Below are 12,979 nucleotides of genomic sequence, written 5' to 3'. Positions count from 1 at the left end.
AGAGACATCTTTGTTTAAATTTAAGATGTCTTTCATTCTTGTATAACCAAATTTTTTTCAACTCTTGTGCAGACATATTGAAGAGAACACAACAAATAGAAAACATATAGTCTTGAATGGTTTGGTTTAATCCCAGAGAGCAATCTGTGATCCTGAGTTCCTTAAAGTTCCAAATACTTTCGTTTTTGCTACAGGACCACTGTCAGGGCTTGTTGTTTACTGAAGGTATAGAGGAACAATCTAATGAGAATTTGCAGAAAATTATCATGAGAAGTTAACCTAATGATCAACAAACATGGTTATGACTTTTGTGTGTGTACTATGAACTGAACAGTCAATGATTTTTCATGGAACCATATCATAAGAACAAACTTATCGCATAAAATATAAGAGGAACCTGTGGACCAACAGAGTAATGTGCGGATGCCATTCACTGTCTTTTACTGAACATGACTGAGAACATAACTGCGCATACCAGATGCTCATGATGTAGATAGAATGCTTTCTTAAGATTCAACATTATCTTCACTAAAATTACTTAACAATCACTAAGCAATAAGGAACTACTCAGATAATGAAGATCACCAATGAATGATATTCATTAGAAAATCAGTCTTCCATGATTCCTAGATATCTCTCTTACAAAACATAACGATATTGACAAAACAAACTACAATTAATGAACATCTCTTCATTGTTGGGGGGATAGAATCGATAGACCATTAACCCTGCAAGAGAGGAAAAAGATCTGAACGGTTAAGAATATTGTTTGTATATTAACGAGAAATTTTAGAACTCAACACACACACCAAAAAAAAAAAAAAACTCGTTAACTAGACTTACATGGCTACTAGTGATGCTTCTGTATCATTCATTTAGCGGTTGGAAGGAATACCCTGATAAGGTCCTTAGCAGTGACTTTTTTCCTACATGTCGGGCATTTAGCTTGGACAGATATCGCATTCTTTATGCACCCTTTGCAGAAGATATGACCACACTTTGTTGACACCTCCTGAGTAAATGGAGAGATACATATTGGGCAGCTAAATTTTGGTTCCTCTACAGGAGCCACAGCCATGGACTTTCTCTGAACAAGATAAGAAAACTTGGTGAGCTAAACTCCAAGCAGCAAAAGCTATTAAAAAAAATCACCACATCTCTTACCGGCTTGTTAAGCTCAGCCGAGTCAGCACTAGTTTGATCAGAGCGACGCCTTGTGGACCTAGTATTGGCACCTGTATTCATACCATCACACTAACCGAAGTGAACAAAGAAATACACTTACTGTACTCTCCCAATTATATAAGACATGATAGTGCAACACAAATGAACCATTCAAATTCTGGTAGCTATGCAAGAAGAGAAAGTAAAAGGTGTTAGTTCACCTGAGTCTACATCAACTACTACGGGACCTCTACGTGCGCCTCTTGATTTGATTCTCGCCTGGAATAATAATGAAACAGTTTCAACAAAATTTTACATAAACACCATGACTGAAGAAAGGGGAAAACAAAGGAAGAGAAGAGAGCAGACCAGAGCAAAAGCAGATGCAGTTGATTCAACAACATCATCATCATCTTCAATGGCAACTATATCGATCATAGGAGGAGCAGGCACAATCTCCGGCACCACCGTTGAAGATTGTTCATCCCCTTGTTGATCTCCCTGGTGTTCGCTTTGAGTCCCATTCACACCATCCCTCCTTCGAAGCCTCATATTTGTCCTCACCACCCGAGAAGTCATACTCCAACTGTGAGTTAAGCCAAAACCTTTCAAAGTTTCAGCCACAAACAATATGAGTCACTACTGAATAAGGGTACTCTCAAGTTCAGCTCAAAAAGGACAAAGATTAACTTCTCAGCAACAAAAATATACAAAGATTTAGTCACATTACATAAGACTTCCCCATGAATTGAAGAACTCTAGCAAAAAGGCAAGATTTTTATCAAAGAACTTAAAAAAAAAAAATCAAACTTGAAAAAACCCAGTAAGGCGGTAAAGTATACAGCTTATATTGAAGATCTACCCAGTGAGAGTGGAAGTGGAAACCCACGAGGAAACAACCAAACAAACAAACAAGAAAATCAAACAGAGAACTCAATCGACAGATCCAGAGATAGAGAACCATGAGAGATTGTACAATCTAGGGCAGAGAAATTCAAAGTTTGTACCTTTGAAGAGAGAGGAAGCTGTCGAAGATGAAGCAGAATTGGAGAGAAGAATGAGAGAAACGAAAGGCTTCAAAAGGATTTAGTATACAAAGAACCAAAGGATTACTCACTCACTTTGGGTATGAGATTTGACACCGTTACACTTTTTTTTATGTGTGTGGGTTGAGTCCACTATATCAAATCCCATGATTAGTCATAACTTGTACTCTCCATACTAATTTACATGCCTCAACCGTACAGTCGTCGTGTTGTTAGAAGACTCTTCTTTATTTTATTTTTTGGTAAGATAAAAAGACTTTTTTTTTTTTCGTTGGTACTTGCTACCAATACTTTATTTAATTCACACGACGACTCAAACTAGTTTCGTTTACTAGACCTCTTGATCTAACCAAGGTCCGTGGGCTTTCCTTTTTTTTTGGACAAAAGCCCGTGGGCTTTCCTAACAGATATAAACACATTGATATCTATTGCAAATATTTTGTCTAATAATCATCAATAAACCAATTTTTTTCATTACAAAAATTCAATTACACAACACATACACACTACCATCCTTACTTGAGAATCAAATTTAATTTTAAAATTTTTAAAAATAAAAAAAGAGTAATAGAAGCTCCATCGTTGTCTCCAAAAACTTCAATCCTTTTGTTACAAAAGCAAAAAAAATGATATATCCAAGAAAATGAGGTAAGTTCTTCAATTCATAAATATGTACATTTTCTTCAATATTTGGTTCCCTTTCGGCCCCATGGAAAGCAGCAGACCTATACAATCCAATTTTCACGTTAATACACATATCATAACGATGGAACGATATAACAAAAACATATAGTAGTTTATAATTACACTTTAGATAACTTACCTTGGAGGATTTGGATGGTGCCGGAGATTCACGTTGACCGTTGATGGGGCGAGAAGGAGTGTTGCCGGCTGTTCCACCGTATGATCTGCCAGCTTCTTTTCTCTCTTCTTTGACTTGGTCGAAAATGTGTGTGTAACTCATGTTCTCCCCTGCACCCACTGATCCTGGGAATGGCGGAATCGTTGTCGCTCCCTATATATCATCAATGTCCACCATATCAAGTAATGATAATGAGCAAACTAGTTCATTAATATCACATATCTGGGACTATATATATAAATGTGGCTCTTCACAGCAATTTTACGTCTACTACAATACTGCTACTACTACTACTACCAAACAAAAATCAAATACATTTTATACTTTTTGATATGACTAAACAGATTAAAGTATGATCCAAATTCATATTTTGTTTGTGTTCATACCCTTCCGTTGTTGCCGCTTCTATTGTTTTGTTTAGGTGGCGCTGGACGAGGAGCTGGTGGCTGCCGCTGGTTTGCGGCTGGACCTCCATAACCTCCATATAGTCCACCTCCGCCTCCACTTCCGGCCTTGTGTCCGCTTCCGCCCCCTCCTCCGCTTCCGTAGAGTCCCCCGCCTCTATATAGTTGATCCGCCGGGGGAGCGCTGACTCTGTTGTTTTTATCGGCTGGTAGAGGCGCTCTTGGCGTGTCCTCCTTAACCGGTTTTGGTGGCTCTGGTCTTTGATTTTTGCGAGCAGGCTGAGGAGGAGGAGGAGCTTGTTCTTGAGGTTTGGTCTCTGGTTTCTCAATAGATTCGTACAAGTCTTGTCGTTTGTTCGTCCTTGCGTTGTCGAAGACGACCGTGAATGGTTGGTCTTGGTTGTTCCAGTCCCCAAACTTTGGAACGTGTGGACGGTTCTGCAATTCAACAATGAAAATGTTTTAGAGAAAATTGTCAAAATTAGGAGTCTAATGACTTCAAATATAAAACTTGGATTGCAAGAAATCGACATGTATGTGAGCGAAACTAATCAGAACTATGAGAGCTAGCTAAGCACAAGCTTTCCATCACACACTAGGACAGGTTGAATTAAGAAGACAAAATACATACGAAAGTCAACTGATTTGAAACAAAACACAGATCTCTGTTCTGATGTGATTAAGCTAATCATATAAACAATCATTGTGATTGTGAAAAGAACATAGAAAAAATAGAATCGATAAGTTAAATTTCCGACAAACGTCTCTAATGGTTTCGGCATAAACATTTTTGAGATATAAAGATTGGAGATGAGAACAAACGAGATGGAGTGTATATACAAAAAGAGTTATTTTCCAACTTACTGCCATATTTCTTGATTGATCTAAAACGAGAAATGAAGAAAGGCTTCAACAATGGCTAGCTAGGTCTGAACTCTGAACATGAGGGATAAAAGAGAGAGAGAGAGGTAGTAATAGATATATAAAAAGTGGCGTTGACGATTGGTGTTAGTCTGTAAAGTTTGAATGTCTCCGTTTCTTCTCTCAAAGTCTTCTACATTGACTCCTTCAAAACCTTACGGCGTGACGTGGTTTAACCGTGTCCCATAGGAGCACCTCCATCCCTAATACTAGGGCTTCTAATAATTAAAAATTAATAGGTAAAAAAACATTATTTTAATAATTGGATGTTTTTAATTAAATCTAAGACATTATAGAATATTGATTTATTTTTGTAAGTTAATCTGTTTGTTTGTTCATAGAGGGTTTTTTTTTGTTTTTTTGTGTGTGTGACAAACTGTTGCCGAATAAGCTGTAAAATGAACTATATTTTTGATTTGATAAAAAATAAAAAAGGTCTGCTGGTGAATGAATTTCCAACATGCTTACAACTGCAACTATTGTATTTCGTTATATAAAGTATCTAAGCTAATTAATTACCACAAGACATATATAAAATAATAAAATTCAATGGTGGCCGGATGGATGTACGACAAGTTCAATGACTGTCTATATTATTATGCCTAAAGGTTTATGCCCAACTTGCAACCACCAAGTATTATAATGTTTCGAGTTTTGACTTTAGCAATTGGTCCATCAAATTATAACCACTTGTTTCGGATTATTGAAATAGTTATTAGGTATTTTGTAAAAAGAAAAAAAGGGAATAGAAAATAAGTGCGTTGTATAAGAAGAGGTTGGCATGGTGAGGTCTTGTTACACACTCTAAACCTCCATAACTAGTAATCAAACGTGGTGGTATATGCAAAAGCAAAATCATTGATAGTTTAATACCATTGAAAAACCATTATATCCACTCCGCTTCTATTGCTTGAATCTACCATATAATGGTAATGCGGTTATGAACTTATGAAAAGCGAATTAGTCTTCTCCAAGATAGTCACACAGTTAGCATTGTACGATTACACTTTTTGACTGGTCACGGACCACGGTAATCGCAAGTTTATGTCACAAACATCGACCTCTAAAGCAAAACATACTTTTGTACTAAAATGAACTCTCGCTGTTAACACTTAAAACACTCTGCCGTGTTTCTTGCTGCGAAACCAATCGTCTTCTTCAATTCCCAGAGTTTTTTTTGTTCTCCGCATACTCCTCTCTGTTTCATGGTTTCTTGGTGGTACCAAACGGTTTAGCCGCTGATATCGCGTAAAAGCTACTCAATTTTGGAGAGTCTTCAAAAATTTGTTTTCGTTTTAGTGTTTTTCCGATCTGGGTTTTTGTTTTCAGCTCGAAATTTTGATGCTCGGAAGAGTTATAGAGGAAGAGAATTTAGGGTTTTTACATTGGGCGTGAGTTTTGATAAAAGGCACAAACTTTACCTTTTGGTCGGAATCAGAGACATGATTCAGTTACTATTCCTGGTTCTGTTCGCTGAAGGTGCGATTGCTTTCTTACTACTAGTTAAGATTGGTCCCTTAAGGGAGCTTGTAATGAAGAGCTTAGACCAGCTTAAATTGGGGAAAGCTCCAGCCACTGTGAAAACCATCGCCGGAACCATGTTTGTGATCTTCCTCTCAAATCTCATGAATATAATCAAGATCCAGAACAAGGGTGCGAAACTCGGGACAATGTCTCCTATGGATCAAGTCCTCTGGAGAACACACTTGCTCGAGGCTTCTCTTATGGGTCAGTTTCTTTCTTTTGTTTTAATGAATCTCAGTGTAGATGCTATGTTCTTCTAGATAGTAAATTGGGGCAAAATCTGTTATCCTCTTCCACTGTACCCAAAATTATAATCTCCACTTTAGCTGTTGCTTTTAGCTTAGTTGTTATTAGCTGGAGATTTGGCCTGAATAATAAGAGGCTGATTCAACATCTACTGCTGGAGGATGATATGAATAGAAGCAAACAAAACCTTACATTGTTGTGTAATATAGTGAATTGGAAAACTAATAACATGATTTTTGCGATACATATCTTTGGCAAGGAGGATCTCTATGGTTGTTTTCATTCTAGTGGTTCCATATAGTTGTGTTTGGTACTGTCTGTGTTGATTGATGTTCACCAAATTTGGAATCTTCTTGTGGATTTATAGGAGTAGTGAAACTCTTTCTGATCTTGCAGGTGTAGTGCTCTTTTTCGGCTTCATTATTGACCGGACACATCATTACCTCGGAAAGCTAATCACTTTAAGAAGCAATGACGGGTCATCGAAAGGAGAACTCGATCAACTTAGGAAGGAGAGAACTGAACTGAAAGAGAAAGAAGAGAAGACATCCAAGGAAATCAAGCAGCTGAAAGAGAAACTGTCATGTGTTTCAGAGAATCTGAAGAAAGCAGAGAAGGAAGCCAAAGAGAAAGAAACGAAGCTCGAAACAGCTGAAGCTCATGTTACAGCTCTTCAAAAGCAGTCTTCAGAGTTATTGTTGGAGTATGACAGATTGCTAGAAGACAACCAGAATCTCCAAACCCAGATTTTGGTTGGAACCAAAAAACCCTGAACTGAATTAAGATTTCTTAAGAGCCGTTTTTTAAAGAGTTTGTTGAGTGTTTGTAAACGAATGGCTCGTTATAGTTTATGCGGAAATGGCATCTGAGGGATTCTTGTAACATTTTTTTTTTTGGTTTCAGTAAGCTCACTTGCTCACTCTTTGTTTAGCTTGAAGGCAATGTAATTTCTCTTGTTTCCCATTGATGCTGTCTTTCAAATGTTGAAATTTTACGGAAATTAATTAATTACATCAGCAAGAAGCCATGTTAAGTGTAATGAAACTTTCAGAGTAGTATTACCAAGAAGCTTTGTTGATTTGATTGACCATAAGCTGTGTAAAGAACCATCAGAGGAGCAAAAAAAAAAAAAAAACGAAATTATAACGCCGTCTGTGGGGATCGAACCCACGGCCACGTGGTTAAAAGCCACGCGCTCTACCACTGAGCTAAGACGGCTATTGAACAATTGTTCCTAACTAAGATATATAAGACTCTCAAATACTTTGAACTAACAAAATCGACGCGAGAGTAGTAGAGCAAGTTGTGGTATCTTCAACCCTGGGGAAGCCGATGGAAGAAACCTCCGATCGTCTGAATCCGACGACTGACACTTCGGGGATCACGCCGGAGTTTGACCCGAAGACTATGCGTTCCACAAAACCTGGATTGAAGCGTCTCTTCATCACCACCTCTGTGCTTTTTTCTTTCCTTTTAGGTATTAGTTTTGGTCTTCTTCATCATCCCTTAAGCTCCGACTATTATTAGATCTCTTGCTTCCTTTTGCTTTACCTCTTTCCCAATTTCGGAGGTTTCAGGTGTACCTTTTCTTTGGAAGTCAGTTGAAATATATCGCTCTCCGTTACCGTTCCACGATATAGACTCGCTCTCCGATCAAATTGAGTCGACGCCTTTGCGATTCCCTTGCAATTTCCACGCCGTATTCGTCGGTTTTGAATCTACGGATCCGGATAACTTAAGATCTCAGATACAAGATGGTATAAATCAGTTGACCCATCAAAGTACACAATGTGGTTCTTGCAATTTCTCCCTCTCTGTCACCGTTCAAAACCCAGCTGATCAGTGCTCAGAAACACTTGCTCACAATCCTTCCACGTGCTCTTATCGTTGTGGAGTGATCACAAGAAATGAGTTTGGTGTTGGTTTGGATGATACAGTGGATGAGTCTCTGAATGATGTGTTCAGTGGCTGTTCTGAGAACAGTGGGAAAACGTACAGTGTTGTTGTGGTGAATAAAGAGAATGCCAATGGTGAAGATGAGGTATTAAAGGCTGTGGTGGGAAAGCGAAGGCATGCGTGGGTTGTGGGGAGTGGATTAGAAGAGAGATATGGTGACATTGTTGCTGGAGTTTCTGAGATTTTCGTTAAGGTGTTTATGAATGGTGGAAGAGATGAAGAGTCAATCCATGGGGAGTTTATGCCTGTGGGATCAGATGGGAAGATTGTTCTTTCTTTCAGTCTATTAAATTCCAATCCACGTGATTGGGTCTATGATTGGTAATGATCCAAGAGTTATGCCGTCTCACCATTTTTTTTTTGGATTTGTATATACACCTGAAGCATATTTCGAAAAGTTTGCACTGCCATTATAACATTTGGTTCAGCCTTAGCGTTTAATGTTTACTGTTTCTTTTGCGTTGTTTGTGCATTATGTTGACAGGGACTTTCAGAGGATAGACGACGCATTGTTGGCTCCGGTGACTAAGGCCTTAGCTCCTATAGCTAATATAAGTGTCGAAAGTCAGGTAGCATTTACCACGAGACCCAAATATTTGGCACCTTTGCTATTCTCCCGAGCTAGTGTTTAATGTCTTTGTCTTGTCTTTAGGTTTTGTATCATACACCGAAGTCTTCGTTTTCAGCTTGGGATGAAAAACTTCAGGGCTACATCTTTAGGACCAGTGATCTTCCCTTTTTTGTACGTACTCTTTTCCACAATTTCTATGACTAATTTAAGTGATTGTTTAAAAGATCATCTTAAATGATTCCGCCAGGTGAACTCGAACGAATGGCACTTGGATACTTCTGCTGGAGCCAGTGGACGGTCCAAAATACTGCAGTTTGTGGTGTATATTATTTTACTCTGCCCATCCTTGCTTATTATGCTGCATACTACTGTGACAATACTATACTGTTTCCTGATAAGTGAGCAGAAATTTTTGCACAGAAATATCTCAACTCTATGATCTTTCCTCATATTGTCAGATATATCCCATCTGGAAAAGAGTGCCCTCTTCTTCTACAGTTGCCAAATGGGGAGATATCTAAAACAAATGGCTTCATATCGCCGGTTAGTATCCACACATCAACATTTTCTTTCCTTCTCCTAATCTGTTGGTAGACGTTCTTTGTGAAAACAATGGCATCTTATCAATTTGTTCTATAGATGTGGGGCGGCGTTATTGTGTGGAACCCGGAAAATTGTGATAAGGACTCTGAAAGCCCTAGTAGGAACACGATATCGCCTCAGGTTCGGTTCACTTTTCATAGTCATAATATGCTTTATAGTTTATACCAGTTATATATTGGTTGGTACTTTCATACTCACTTTTCAGATTTCATAGTTACTTTTCATCGAGTATTTGCAGAGCATTGGAGGATCACTGAAGTATCATCATTGGTTTTTGCACTTTTTTGAAACAGGAGCTCGAGCAGATTGTTGAAATTTTCTTGGGACAATTTCGACAACTATTTGGCTTTAAGTCTGAAGCCATTTATACCAGTGGATTAGGCACTTACAAGATTTTGCCTAGTGAAAGAGGCTTCACAGAGTGGTAAGAATTCATAAACCTAAAATTGATGCGAGCTTATGGATCGACAAGGTTTAAAAGTAAAGCACTGGATGCTAATGAGGAAAATTGATGGGTGTTGTCTTTACTGCTGTATCGTTGCAGGGAATTGGATGTCTTGTCACGGAAGCACACATGCTTCAATCTCCATTCTTGTTCAACAACTCTCGGTTCTCTCTCTAGATTGGTGTGTTATTAACTCCACATGCCTAGTTATAGCACGCTCCGCTGCATCGTGTCGTGGTGTTTCCATTTCAATTTTTTCTAATTCTAATCACTTGGCACTCAGGTTCGATCACTTCCTAGGATGATTATCAAGGATGAAATTGGAGAACAAGTATGTTTCTTAAATAGAACCCTTTTCTAGAACCCTTTTTCTGTTCTGATCATTCCATTGTGCCCCCCCAAACCAGGTGAAATATTCTCTGAAAGCAGCAAAGTTGGCTCAGTCTAATGCTTCTTTGGGAGGATATAGTTCTTCAGCCAGTATGTTACACTTGACCTATACTCAAAATCATATTTGTTCGACCTTAGTGTTTGTGAATCTAACAAGAAATTGCGGTTTTGTGTGCCGTAAAGGTTCATCGAGAGAAGCAAGGTCCCTAGCCGAGAATGTCTTCTTCCATCCATCTATCATGTCCGTCAGCTACTTCTCTTATGAACATTGCTTTGCAGTGTACTCGGTAAGCTTCCTTGTCTCTACTACTGTTATTAGCTCTTATTGTTTCTTTCAGTCTCATGTGAATATGCTTTCTTGGATAGCCATTCTTCCTGCCCGTGGTAGCACACATTGTCCTTGCAGTAAACCGAGAATGGAAGAGATACAGACAAGAGAAGGCAAAGTACTTGACATGGCTAACCAGAAAGAAGACAGCATAGGATCCTTTAGCTTACTACATATTCCCTGTAACTTAAAGTTTTTTTATGCTTGAATACAAATTATGATAACAATACATTGCATTGAGAAGCGAACTCTAGATTTCCTTTGAATTTTTGCCATTGTGTTTATCTCGAGGCCTTTGTCATTGAGTTTATCTTGAGGCTTCTCTAACATCAAAAGTGGTGCAATCAAACAGTGTATGTTTCACCATGTTTAAGATTACAGATGTCTAACCGAAAATTCTAAGCTCTTAAAAAGGGCAAAATACAATCAAGAAAAAGAGAGCCAAATCCGGAATCACTTCTCACAATTCTTAATTTAACAACTCCAGGAGACCATTCAGCTGAGCTTCAAACCATCATGTAGAAGTCACTAAGCTCTTAGCGTTTAGATCCCAAAGCAAGAAGTATCTTCTTCCTCGGACCCTACAATGAAAACACAGCTTGTGAAAAGAGAGCGTAAAAACTTCCTCAGTAAGAAATTGAGAGTGTTACAGATCAAACAGACTGAGAAAATGTTGTTCATTCAAAATTTGTAAGATAGTATATGATGTGTTGTGTGTGATAGTAAATGTTGTGTGGCAGCTGAACATGAAGCTTACCATTGGTATGAGCATAGCCTTGAGGTCATCATCTGTCATATGCATGAGAGCATCCATATCAACCTGTGAAATACCAAAAAAGGATAAGAACGTTATATATGTGTTATCAATAACATAGACATAAATATCAGCAGCTTAATAGAAGACATTGCATACTTCTTCCACTTGAAAAGCAGTTGAATATTTCTCGAGACCCAATGATTCCAGAAAGCTATCAACCGATGCATCAGCCTGAAACAAAAGAAGACAAGCTAAGAGCGGCATGTATACAAGGGAAGAGGCATCATAAGCTATTTTATCTAACTATATGTTCGCACCGGTCAGAAGAATGGTTTCTCCCAAGGAAAAAAGTAGTGATGGAAAAATATAGTTGAAGAAAAGTGAATCATATTGCCTGCTGTGATTTCTTCCTGGTAGCTTGATTGGAAGTTTTTCTAGTCTCTGTTTCAGTCGCTACGCTCTTCATGCTTGGTCTAGAAGCCTCCACTTTAGATTTTGGCGGGTCAATGTTTTTTGGTTGATTCATTGTCCCAGAGAGCTTTTCCCGTAAATCCCGCACGCCTGAACCGGCTTCTCGCCCACTTTGAGACCCATGCTGTCTCTTTTGGAGCTTCAAACGAAGATCTCTAGGATCAACTCTGCGAGCTTAATAAGCCATCAGACAGAGAATCAACAACCATAAAGAAATATTTTTTTCATACTTAAATATTCAACTGGAAAAAAACAGGTGAGAGAGGAAAAAACATACTTGAAAGTTGAGGTTTGTCACTACTGAAAAGATCATGCTCCCATTTGTCGTCCTGCCTTTGCCTGAAAGCATGAGGAAGGAGAAACGTGTGATTAAACTGATATGTAATTAACAATGAAGACTAAAGAACGAGCTGAATATAAACCATCCTCCAAGGCAAAAGCAAACAAATTTCATCACACAAAGATTCAATCAATAGCCTTAGAACCCTTATAAAATCACCAAAAATCAAGTACCAAAAACAATCACGAAACACAATAATAATATTTAGATGAATAACATCTATGCAGGTAGGGACTCAAAATAGAGTATCTCATAAAGCTGATTCCATTGAAAAATCAGTGAAGTTGTTTGAAACTAACAATTAAAAAATGCTAAAATCATAGAATCAGAGGAAGTCCTACCAACCTAACCAAATGAGCGGAACCCATACTCTAATTCATAGAACAAACACAAGAATCAAGATTGGGCTGCTAAAAGGAAGATTATAATGTAGCTATATCTCTACACCAAGTACCAGCTAAACACACTAAAGAATCGTCGGGGAAAGCAAGCTAAATCTCGACAAAAATTTATGAGGAGGAGAGAAATTAGAACCTTTTGCCAGTGACTTGTCGGAGGCGAGTAGAGATGTCGCCAGAAGAACCACCATTGATACGATCCTTAACCACCTTCCTGGCACCAGACTCGGCCTCCAATTTATCAGCATACATCTTTTTTATCTTCCTTGGATTGAAAATTGTCCTAACCCTAAATCAGGAAAACCCAAAAAGACGAGAAATGTCTTGTAGACTATTAAGCAGCTCCGAAGGTTAGAGATGCGAATAGAAACCCTAGAATCTCAACCCAGAAAATCACAGAGAAAATAGAGGAGCTCTTCAACAGAAACAATCCATTAATGTGAAAAAAGGAAAAACAAAAACTGCGGATTTTGCACACGACGCCTTTGGCTTACTGCGTTTGAGAGAGAATTTGGGCAAAATTAACAATCCCAATCAAGTGAAATAGGTCGGG

General features: G+C 38.3%; 6 protein-coding genes and 1 non-coding gene across 8 annotated transcripts in view; 3 read left to right on the top strand and 4 right to left on the bottom strand.

The window, feature by feature from the left end:
• The window catches only part of LOC104767365, a 1,687-nt gene extending 1,464 nt beyond the window's left edge, over positions 1-223 (top strand). Inside the window, exon 3 of the mRNA XM_010491401.2 lies at positions 137-223. Coding sequence (XP_010489703.1) covers positions 137-223 — 87 coding nt within the window. The remainder of the gene's footprint in view (positions 1-136) is intronic.
• On the bottom strand, positions 472-2,446 carry LOC104764431 (E3 ubiquitin-protein ligase RNF4). Of its 2 annotated transcripts, none has more exons than XM_010487963.2 (6): positions 2,172-2,446; positions 1,534-1,750; positions 1,386-1,443; positions 1,165-1,235; positions 844-1,087; positions 472-728 (listed from the first exon to the last, which is right to left on the bottom strand). In XM_010487963.2, the coding sequence occupies exons 2-5, from the start codon at positions 1,741-1,743 to the stop codon at positions 872-874; spliced, it is 555 nt and encodes a 184-aa protein (XP_010486265.1). In that variant the 5' UTR covers positions 1,744-1,750; positions 2,172-2,446; the 3' UTR covers positions 472-728; positions 844-871. The 2 variants fall into 2 exon arrangements, with proteins under 2 accessions (XP_010486265.1, XP_010486264.1); XM_010487962.2 differs by having other exon boundaries at positions 1,534-1,769; positions 2,172-2,444.
• Positions 2,641-4,493, bottom strand: LOC104764430 (RPM1-interacting protein 4). Its single transcript, XM_010487961.2, has 4 exons — positions 4,341-4,493; positions 3,459-3,914; positions 3,034-3,225; positions 2,641-2,935 (listed from the first exon to the last, which is right to left on the bottom strand). Exons 1-4 carry the CDS (start codon positions 4,344-4,346, stop codon positions 2,894-2,896), a joined length of 696 nt encoding a protein of 231 aa, XP_010486263.1. The 5' UTR covers positions 4,347-4,493; the 3' UTR covers positions 2,641-2,893.
• On the top strand, positions 5,369-7,130 carry LOC104764429 (B-cell receptor-associated protein 31-like). Its single transcript, XM_010487960.2, has 2 exons — positions 5,369-6,125; positions 6,564-7,130. The coding sequence occupies exons 1-2, from the start codon at positions 5,840-5,842 to the stop codon at positions 6,938-6,940; spliced, it is 663 nt and encodes a 220-aa protein (XP_010486262.1). The 5' UTR covers positions 5,369-5,839; the 3' UTR covers positions 6,941-7,130.
• TRNAK-UUU lies at positions 7,314-7,385 on the bottom strand. The gene has a single exon. It is a non-coding gene; the product is annotated as a tRNA-Lys (tRNA).
• LOC104764427 (GPI transamidase component PIG-S-like) lies at positions 7,471-10,729 on the top strand. Its single transcript, XM_010487957.2, has 13 exons — positions 7,471-7,644; positions 7,745-8,444; positions 8,608-8,692; positions 8,776-8,865; positions 8,942-9,015; positions 9,153-9,237; positions 9,334-9,417; positions 9,591-9,721; positions 9,842-9,923; positions 10,026-10,073; positions 10,150-10,222; positions 10,316-10,419; positions 10,499-10,729. The coding sequence occupies exons 1-13, from the start codon at positions 7,500-7,502 to the stop codon at positions 10,613-10,615; spliced, it is 1,818 nt and encodes a 605-aa protein (XP_010486259.1). The 5' UTR covers positions 7,471-7,499; the 3' UTR covers positions 10,616-10,729.
• On the bottom strand, positions 10,762-12,947 carry LOC104764428 (ankyrin repeat and SAM domain-containing protein 6). Its single transcript, XM_010487959.1, has 6 exons — positions 12,563-12,947; positions 11,966-12,027; positions 11,612-11,862; positions 11,374-11,448; positions 11,218-11,280; positions 10,762-11,041 (listed from the first exon to the last, which is right to left on the bottom strand). The coding sequence occupies exons 1-6, from the start codon at positions 12,676-12,678 to the stop codon at positions 10,997-10,999; spliced, it is 612 nt and encodes a 203-aa protein (XP_010486261.1). The 5' UTR covers positions 12,679-12,947; the 3' UTR covers positions 10,762-10,996.

The sequence above is a fragment of the Camelina sativa genome, chromosome 19 (assembly GCF_000633955.1).
Source record: "Camelina sativa cultivar DH55 chromosome 19, Cs, whole genome shotgun sequence".
NCBI classification, from domain to species: Eukaryota; Viridiplantae; Streptophyta; class Magnoliopsida; order Brassicales; family Brassicaceae; genus Camelina; species Camelina sativa.
The sequence above is the reverse complement of the archived record's forward strand: the minus strand, read 5'-3'. Positions and strand labels throughout refer to the sequence as shown.